The sequence below is a fragment of the Diceros bicornis genome, chromosome 18 (assembly GCF_020826845.1).
Source record: "Diceros bicornis minor isolate mBicDic1 chromosome 18, mDicBic1.mat.cur, whole genome shotgun sequence".
Taxonomy (NCBI): Eukaryota; Metazoa; Chordata; class Mammalia; order Perissodactyla; family Rhinocerotidae; genus Diceros; species Diceros bicornis.
Window position 1 is genome coordinate 35,558,190 of NC_080757.1, and position 9,538 is coordinate 35,567,727.

General features: G+C 58.6%; 1 protein-coding gene across 1 annotated transcript; it reads right to left on the reverse strand.

The window, feature by feature from the left end:
- Nucleotides 1-2,050: 2,050 nt before the first annotated feature.
- On the reverse strand, nucleotides 2,051-8,308 carry WFIKKN2 (WAP, follistatin/kazal, immunoglobulin, kunitz and netrin domain containing 2). The gene is made up of 2 exons (XM_058560664.1): nucleotides 7,651-8,308; nucleotides 2,051-4,946 (listed from the first exon to the last, which is right to left on the reverse strand). Exons 1-2 carry the CDS (start codon nucleotides 7,849-7,851, stop codon nucleotides 3,432-3,434), a joined length of 1,716 nt encoding a protein of 571 aa, XP_058416647.1. The 5' UTR covers nucleotides 7,852-8,308; the 3' UTR covers nucleotides 2,051-3,431.
- Nucleotides 8,309-9,538: the final 1,230 nt, after the last annotated feature.

Sequence of the window (9,538 nt, forward strand, 5' to 3'; positions counted from 1 at the left end):
CAGGGGGTGACATCAGACTATGGAGCAGCTGGCCAGACAATGGAGCAGAGTGTCCTAGGAGGCTGGAGGTGCTGGGGGAGGCAGAGGGTGGAAAAAGCCAAGCTGTCCTGCCCCAGAGCCCTGGGGGCTGGTTCAGAGACAGCCGGCGCCAGACCAGGCCTCTGAAGAGGCAAACAGAGAGATGGACTGGAGGGCGAGGAGAATGGGGAGGGGGAGCCGGCAGATACAAGTAGGGCAAGAGGGAGTGTCCAGTGCAGAGAGGAGAGCATGTGAGTCTGGCCTCGGACCTGAAGGAGGACTTGATCCCCCTGTGTCCTGGGACCCAGGCTGGGGCCAAAGCTCCCAGACTGGTGAGCTGTCTCCCCAGGATACCTGACAACAACCCGGCCCTGGGAATTCAGTTCCCCTGTTCCTGAGCACCTGCTGGACGTCGGTTGTGTGAAGGCCTGGAACAGAGATCCGAGACTCAGGCTTGGTTTCAAGGACAGAAAAATAAATGCCATGTAGTCGGCCCAAAGTTATAATAGATTCTAAATCACCCATTCCCTAAGAGCCTGTATTTTCTGAACCCCAAGTCAGCCTATGTGGGGTGATTAGTTTGGATGTACACTGTGAGCAACAGAATAAAATATTTGAAGCTGTGTGGTCACTGACCCTGTGAAACCCAAGGCCCGGCAGGACAAAGGGAGGGCTTTAGGTCCTGGGGGCCAGGGAGCTACTGGGGCCAAGGAGGGTCCAGGGGCAGCCATCTGGGCCAGGCTCCGCTTCCCAGGCTTCAGGTTGACAGGGCAGTAGGGTCGAAGTCTCCAGGAAGTGCTCTTGTTACCCTCTCTTTTACAGATGAGGAAACTGAGGCTGAGAGAGACCACGGGTAAGCAGCCGAGCCCAGATTCAGACCTAGGTGAGCCTGACTCTACAGGCTGGGGCTGGAGTGTGACAGGGACCCCAGGTCTGGGGCTGTGGGTGGGCAGTGAGCTGGTGAGAGGGAGCCCTGAGATGGGACTCCCCTGAACCTCACACCTCCACCAGGTAGCCACAGGGCTCAGGCCCCATATCTGTGCAAGTAGGGGGAAGAGGGGAGGGGACAAGTGCTGGTACGTGGACACTTGCCCCTCAGGCTCTAAGGTAATGTGCTATTTATTGGGGCACCTTGGCCTAGAAGTAGGTGCAACAGAATGTCCCCAAGCCTCTGAGGGTGGGTGAAGAGCCGAGTCCTCACCTCCCTGGTTCCCTGATCTCCTCCGGCCTCTCTTCTCTCTCAGGGAGCAGCTTGTCTTCCCAATCCTGGCCCCTTCTTACTGCAGGGAATTATCTCTAAGGAGAGATTGACCGGGCTGGGCCTGGATTCCTCCTCAGGGCTGTGGCCCAGGAAGAGCCAAGGAAGTGGACAGGGGACAGGTGACTCTTGTGCTTAGCTGGCTCCCAGCCTGGGAGACAGAGGAGCTATGGGCCGTGCCACTGCTGCAGGTTCCTGAACACATGTCCAGGGGAGGGGAGCCGCCATGAGCACCTGAGACCAGAGGTGCTGCTGTCCCCAGGGGAACTGAGCCACATGCTCTGAGCACACCTGGGGCTTTGGGACCAGGCCTCGCCCAGAGGCTCCCTGGGGAGTCACAGCTGGGCAGCATGCCCTTCCCTGCCCCGCTCCCGTCTCTTCCACCCCCGTGCCTCTAAACTCGACACCATGAGTGGCGGGGTCTGGAGTCTGTCCCGGGCCTTCCACGCAGTCTTGATGGGGTTGGAGACTGAGATACAAGTCAGAACATCTGGGCCTAAAGCCCCACACCTTCCTGTCCCTGTGTTCTTGGTAAGCCACCTGGTCTCTCTGGCCTTTCCCGTGCCTAATGCATAGAGCTGCGGTGAGCACCACAGTTAAGGGGCCCCAGAACTGCAAAGTGGGCTGACTATCAGCAGTGTCCCTCCGTCACCCAAATGTGGTCCTGTTGGCCAGACTTCCCTCCTGCAAGGTCACCAAAGAAATGACACCATCCACACCCCCTCCCCTCTCCCACACACACATTAGCCCAAACACATCACACAAGAAGGCCTGTTGAAATACTATGAGCTTTTAATTTGTATCTCCCTCCCTACATTTGAGGAAGAAATGAGGATGCCCCACAATGACCTTCTTCTGCTTTGGAGGGTCATGGACAGAATGAAGGACTGAGGAGGGAACAGGGGGCAGCGGCAGAGCTGACAGTAGGTTTCCAGAATCCTTTACCTAGTGGTGGGGTGGCTGGACCTGCACAGGAAGTCCAGAAACAAAAATCACCAACAAGCTGCCACATCCCCACACCTGCCCTCCCAGGCCTCACCTAGAGCCTCCTTCCCAGTCCCTGCGGCTCCCAAGGCCACCACCAGATGGGAGCATCGAGCAACATTCCTTTCCTTCCCAAGCCTGCCTCCCCTCTCCCTCCCTCCTTATTCCTTCACCACCCGCCTTCCATGCCTGCCTTTTCTCTCCCTTTATTTCTCTTCCTACCAAAACAGATCCTGGGGCTTCTATCTGCTTTATGTCCAAGGAAGCCCTCGGCAGATGAAAGCACACTGTCCATCAAATGGGACCATTTGACAATTGGGAGGGCCAGCGGTGGGTCTGCTTCTGGGAGAAGCCCAGGATCTGGAAATTTGTGTTCAGTCACTATGAGCTGGGCAGTGACTAGCATCTCTCTGTGGTCCTAGCACCTGGCACCAAGTAAGTGTTCAGAAGATGTCCGTTGAGTTGGACTATGCAGAACTGAATCAATAAATCAACAATCAATAAAACAATCAATAAAGCCAAGGAGAAGAAACATGAGAAACATGTTTTTGCTGGTGCCATGATGGCCTCAGAGACTGTCGGGCCAACTGGACCAAAGTGTAGGCTGACTGCCACCCACAGGCACCTGCCCGGCGGCCTCCACTCAGGGCAAGTCGTGCGCTGGGTCTGCCCATGCCTCCTGCTTCCCGCTTCCCAGGACCCCTAACATGAAGCGATCTCTAGGGGGCTGTGGGGAATTTATCTGATGAGTCCCCGGCCCTCCTTTCTCTCTCCACCTGTTCCTTTTGCAAACCAACTCACTCAGCTATTCCTGTGACCACCACGCAGCCGTCAGCTCTAGAGCCCTGGCTGGGAGAGCCAGAGGAAGAGGGTGGCCAGCAAAGAGAGGATAGTAATGCCCGAGCAGACTGGTCATCACGAATAACTTGCAGGTGTCTACTGACTTCTCCTTTTGTCCCCCTCAGCTAAAAAAGATATGGACCCCTTATTGAACCCAAAGAATCAAAGTTGGTCTAAGACCCTCTGGTGGCTTTTTTCTGGTGCATCGAGTGATATTTCCCTGCTGGCCTAAGACTGTCTAATCTGACCTTGCCCAGTTTGCTGACTGAGGGGTGTCAGGGGTGGGGAGGTGGAAGAGGGCCAGGGAGGGGTCAGGGAGGGGTGGGGGGCTTCACTGCAAGCCCGGGAACTCCTTGAGGACGTCGCAGGTCTTCTTGTGCATGACCTCACGCAGCTTCCTAACCCGCCGGGTGCTCGATGCCCCCACGAAGCTTTCGGGCCGCAGCATGGCCATGCCGCCGTCCACCTCACCCATGATGATCAGCGGGGTCTCGCCCACCGTCACATTGGGGCAGGGGCAGGTCCAGTCCACTTGCAGCAGAGTGACCTCCAGCGGCTCCCGGCCCAGGAACTTGAGGCCCATCTTCTCATCCTTTAGAACCTCGTCCACGGTCACCAGGGCGCGACCCGAGTCCGGCTCCTCGGTCACCTCGGAGACTCGGCCCAAGATGACAAAGTCGCTCCGACAGAAGCTGGTCACAAGCTTCTGCCTCGGCTTGCAGGCCCGGCAGCGCTGGTCGCCGCGAGGGAAGGGGCAGGACTCCTCGCAGGCCTCGCGGCTCTCGAAGTTGTTGCCGTTGCCCTCGCAGCCGCCGTAGACGAAGGACTGGCACTGGCCTGTCTGGCTGTTGTAGGCCCAGCGGGGCGCGTAGGCCTTGCAGGGCCCCTGCAGGGCGGGCAGGCTGCACACGGCCAGGGGCCCGCTCATGCAGGCCAGCATGCAGGCCTCGTAGGTCTCAAAGTGGTTGCGGTTGCGGTGGCAGTGGCCAAAGGTGAAGGTGAGGCAGTTGTTGGCCTGGGCATCGAAATGCCAGCGGGTCTGCTCCTCACCGCAGTCCTCGCTGTCAGGGGGCTGCAGGCACTCGGCCGTGGGGAAGGACGTGGAGTTGGGGCTGTTCTCCACGGCGGCCGGGCCCCCCCTGACCACAGACAGCGGGAAGTCAGCGCGCAGGACCCCGGCGGCGTTCCGGGCCGTGCAGGTGTAGATGCCAGCGTCCTGGGGCTGGGCGTTATAGATGACCAGCTGGGCAATGTTGGTGACCACCACGTTGCCGCGCACATGGTTGGGCCGCATGACCACGTTCTCTCGATCCTCCAGCTGTTTCTCCCAGGTGATCTCGGGCCGGGGCCGGCCCACCACATCGCAGAGGAAGCTCACCGTCTCGCCCATGCTAACCGACTGGTGCACAGGGTGGTTGAGCAGAGCCGGGGACACCATGTCCAGCCCAGGGGTCTCCGGGGAGGCCGTGGTGGGGCGCACGGTGGTCTCAGGCGGCGGGGGGCTAGTGTTGGGCCAGGTGAAGTGATAGCGGCAGGTGACCACGGCCAGTGTGATGCCCTTGGAGCAGGCCTCGGCGTCCATGTAGCAGCGGTTATAGTAGGTGAGGCCGTCCGAGGCACAGGTAAAACTGGGCTCCTTCTCACAGCGATCTTTGCACTTACACACCGGCTGGCCATCCCAGATGTCACACTCAGAGCCCTGCTGCAGACACATGAAGTGGTCACACGTGGCCTCCTTGGGCATGCCCACCGGGCCCTTCCTCCCTTTCACGTCCATGTAACGGGCAGCCACACAGCTCTTGGTCCCACACACGTTGGGGCAGCACTTCTCATAGGTCTCACACTCCTGGAGAGAGCCAAACCGAGAGGCCTGAGCAGGGAGGAGAAGGAAGGGAGGACAGGCTTCCCCCACCCTACCGCCTGGTCTCTGCAGAAGGGAACTAACATGTGCTCACCTACCGTTTTGAGAATAATAGCCAACTTATACACGGTGCCTACTATTCGCCAGGCCCTCTTCTAAGAATCTTTACATTGTCAACTTATTCGATGCTCATCCCGAGCCTGTGAGATGGGTACAACCATTATCCTCCCTTCACCAGCGAGGATGACTGAGGCACAGAGAGATCAGGTGACTTGCCCAAGGTCACACAGCTAGTAGTGTGGGAAGAGGCAGGCATAAACCTCTGAGAGGGGGGTCTTCTTGCTACCATTTTACAGATGAGCGTGCAGAGACTCAGAGGTGGGGCCCGGGTCCACGGAGCTGGGAAGTGGTAGAAAAGGCTTCAAGCTCCAGCTGGGTGGGATTGTGAAGTGAGAGTTTCTCTTCTATATCGTATAGTTCCCACAAATGAGGTCTAGGTTGGAACAAATGAGCCTGCCTTTTTGTCTTTTTTCCATTGGGACGAGGATGCCCTGGCCGAATTGAAGAGGTCACACTAAACACTAAGAAGGAAAAGTCAGACCCTGCTGGGACTGACGTCCGAGGCTGTCCACATACACGTGGGGAGCAGTAGCTCTGCTGAGGGCCCACATGCGTCAGAGCCCAGAGGCCTGGCAGGCGGGACCCGCCCTAGACGCCAGGTCTCACCACCCCGGGCTGTGCCAGACCTGGTGCTCGGCTCCAACAGGTGGAACATTTCATGGGGAAATCAACAAGGCAAAGAGCCCTCTTGGGTGGCAGAGGTCAGCAAGGCCGTCAGTGAGGACTTACCAGGCTGTAATTCCCTCTGATTCTCCGTGGAGCCACGTAGGGCATTAGTTTAATTCCTTGAAATTAGCAACATGGTCTGGGGCCGACACAAACAAGGATTTCACGTGGTGTTTTCGACAATAACCCACAATACCCACTGGGCGGGCTGGCCTGCCTAATCCTCCGTCCTGGTAGTAGCTTTGTGAATTACTCCCCACTAGGGCTGGCCTCTTGTGGTTCTGACTTTTATTTCAGCTTCTTTGACATTCCACATCAGCTAAGAGGGGGAAACACCCCCGCCGGGCTGCGTGGAGCCTGCCCGCTTGACTCCTCTACTGTTCTCCCCTCTCCGCTCAGAAGGGGACTTTGTGTGGCAGCCCTTGTTTGGCACAGGCTTCTAGGCCACGCCAGGGGAGGCTTTGGGACAGAGGTGGGCAGAGCTTAGAGCTGGGGTCTGAGGGAGAGAGACTCGGGGTGGGGATTGAGGAAGGAGGGTTGCTGGGAGCAGGCAGGAGAATCAGCTCCTGGGCCTGAGGGTCAGTCAATTCCTTAAGATGCTCTGGGCCAGGAAGCTCCTTCAGGACTCGGAGGTCCATGAAAGGCCGGGTCCTTGGGGACCAGGGACAAAGTATTTCTGGGCACAGGAAACCTAGAATGAATCCTTAGAACAGTTTTTGCTTAACGGCCCAGAATGCCCATAGGCTGTCTGAATCCCCAGCCCCACACAGGTGCTTTCTCCTCAGGACACACAAAACCTGCCAGTGCCTTGCTGTCCCCAAGCCCACCTGATTTATCAGGACAGCCTGTGCCAGCAAAACAGGATCCCCTGCAAATGTAGCCGACTGATGGCATGACCTCAGCCAGATGGAAACGCTCTGCCACCCCTCCCCACTCTTTATCTTCCTTTCCCTCGGCACTACCATTGTTCACTGGCAGCGTCTGGCCTGAGAGGCCTGAGAATTGTCCCCTGGGCACTGTAAGGCAAAGGCCACTCTCTCCAGGGTGATCCTGTGCTCTCCTATAGGTGACATGTGTTTGGTAGAGGGAACATCAGGGTCTCTCATGTTCCCTGGTGATGCTCAGTCCAGCCCCGAGCCCCAGGAACTGGCCAGGCCGGCAGGAAGGGCCTCTGCCCAGGCAGGTGCCAGGTATGAGGAGGCTCTTTACCTCTGGGGGGAGTGGCAGGAATGGCCCTTGGACTCGGAAGCTGGGAAAGAATTACCCTAGAACGGGGCCGGTCCTGTTTGCTGCAGGGCGCTCTGGTGAGAGCAGACGGAAGCACAGAGGAATCTGAGAGGTTGAAACAGTCCATTTCCCTCCCAGGGACACCCAGAGAGTCTATTCAGAGCTGTTCCTGCCCACCCTCCTGGTCAGCCTGCTCTGATCTCAGGGTCAGGGACCAAACCCCTGGGGAGGGGGCCTGGAGGCTGGATGAAGCCTCAGCTTTGTTGTCAGACATGGGTTCCAAGCCCACCCTCCCACCCCTGGTGGTGGGGCCTGGTGCTGCTCACTGCACCGTCTGGAGTGTCCCCTCTCGCCTGTCAACAGGCTGCTGACGGGTCGTGCCAGTCCACACGCTGTGCCTGGCATAGTGCTGGCTCAGGGCAGCCCTCGGCAAACACGAGACGGGGAATCTGAGGATTCCCAGTCCCTGATGAACTTGGACATCACACCCGCCTCTTCCTTCAGGCCTTGGAGTTAGACAGTCATCATGCCCCGCACACCTCCATGTGGCCTGGGGCCCGAGCTCCTTCACCTTCCTGGGCCCTGCAGGGCACCCCCAAGCCGTCCCCACCCCACGGCTCCCAGTCTCCCCCACACACTCACGTGGTCCATCTCCGCCTTCCGGATTCCGACTCACCTGGTCCGTCTCACACTCCCGCTTGCAGGTGCTCTGAGCATCCACCCAGAGGTTGGGGTTCATGTCGTTGGGGCAGATGCCAGCGTGGGAATAGCGGATGGGCGGCAGGGCCAGGCCTCGTGGGGGCACCCCGAGCAGCAGCAGCAGCGCTGCCACCTGCCCCCAGTGGGACCAGAACCGGCGGCACCCCAGGGCCCACATGGTGCGGTCTGCGGCAGCCAGAGACCTCCCCTGGGACAACGCCAGGGGCTGGGGCCCACCAGGGCCTGCTCCTTCTCAGGGCTGCAGACACCTGCCCTCCCCACCCCGCAGGCTTCCTCGCTGCTGCTAAGGCTGCGGCTGCCGCGGCTGCCTCCACCAAGTCAGCGGGGCCCGCTGGGCTGTGCGGCCTCAGATAAAGGAAAGGTCTTTGCAAGGAAACTCTCTCTCCTGAGTGTGCAGAGAGAGGAGCCGCAGCAGGGGCCCGAGGCTGGATTTATATCCTGGGCGCGCCACCCGAGTGGGAGCGAGCTAACCTGATGCCTGTCACAGGCAGGCTGCTGGCTCCTCTGTCCCGTGGCTGATCACAGACTTGTTGCAGAAGGGGAAAAAAAAAGCTGGAAGCAGTTTAGGCGGCGTATCTGGCACGGTGGGACACCTGCTTGTTTTTGACTCTAGGAGGCCTTTAACCCCTTCTAGGGCCAGAAATGGCATGTGCTTTGGGGGAGCTGGCTCCAGGACACGCAAGCTTGCTGTAAAGGGGCGGTTTGTTTCCCTTTCCCCCACCTCCTCGGCCGGGCCCCCTCCTTCCCTTGGCCACCTCTGAAGAACACACAATCGCTTGTTACAAGGAGGGACCTGCAGCCGCAGGGTTAGCATCGCCAGGCCCGATAGTACATTTGAGAGCAAATGACGTGGAAAAACAACAAGTTCACGGCCATTCCAGGGCTGGCCGGAGCAGCGCTGTGCCGTGTAAGCCGACTCCCAGCCCAGCACCGGGTGCCTCCGTGGGGGGTGTGTGCTCGGACAGCTCCCTATCTCTCTGTCCCGGGCGGTTTGTGGCTCAAGTTCCAACATCGGTGAATTTTCCCCAAATCATTCCAGAGACACATACCAGATATGCTCCGGCTCCCCCAGCTCCCGGGACGGATCACATTCCTTGCTCCTCGATTGACACACTGTCGGCTCCAAGAAAACCTACGTGGTAACAGTGTCTCAGGAGGGCGCTGGGCCACCGGGCTGCCCTCGCTGACAACCGTGATGGCTGTGATCAGCAAGCTCTGTCGGAGCACCACGACTCTGCAGGCCTTGTCTCATTTCCCCCCACTTTAGCAAGGAGAAGGTTCACGGTGGGAGAGGGCGAGCCACTTGTCCAAGGTCACGCACAGTAAGCAGCGCCAGTAACACTCACTGCTGATATTTACTAGGCTCTTACTATGTGCCGGGCTCTCTGTATGCATCATCTCATTTAATCCTCACAACAAACTGGACCTTCACTCTAGATTTGAGGAAAGGACGCACAGAGAGGCTGGGAAGCTCACCCCATGTCGCACAGCTAGGTGGCCCACCATTACTACAGGAAGCAGGGACACGAGCTTGTGGGGTGTGGGCAGGGGCCTTTGGGAACCACCCCCCGCCCCCAGCCGCCAGAACTGCTGTCCAGGTATCGCTCCAACTCTGGTTTTTACAGGCTGGATAAGAAGTTTGTGAAACCTCAGGGGCTGTGTTTGGGGATGGGGCCAGGAAAAGAGCCAGAAGCTGCCAGAGGGTGGGGGCAAGTTCTCTCCTGTTTGGCAGCAAACAGCTCGTATCTAAAATGCCACCAAAAAGTAAGCAGGCTGAGATCTTTTGAGTTGTTCACTAGATCCCCAGGGCGTGCAAGGTGGGGAGACAGATCTCCAGAAGAGAG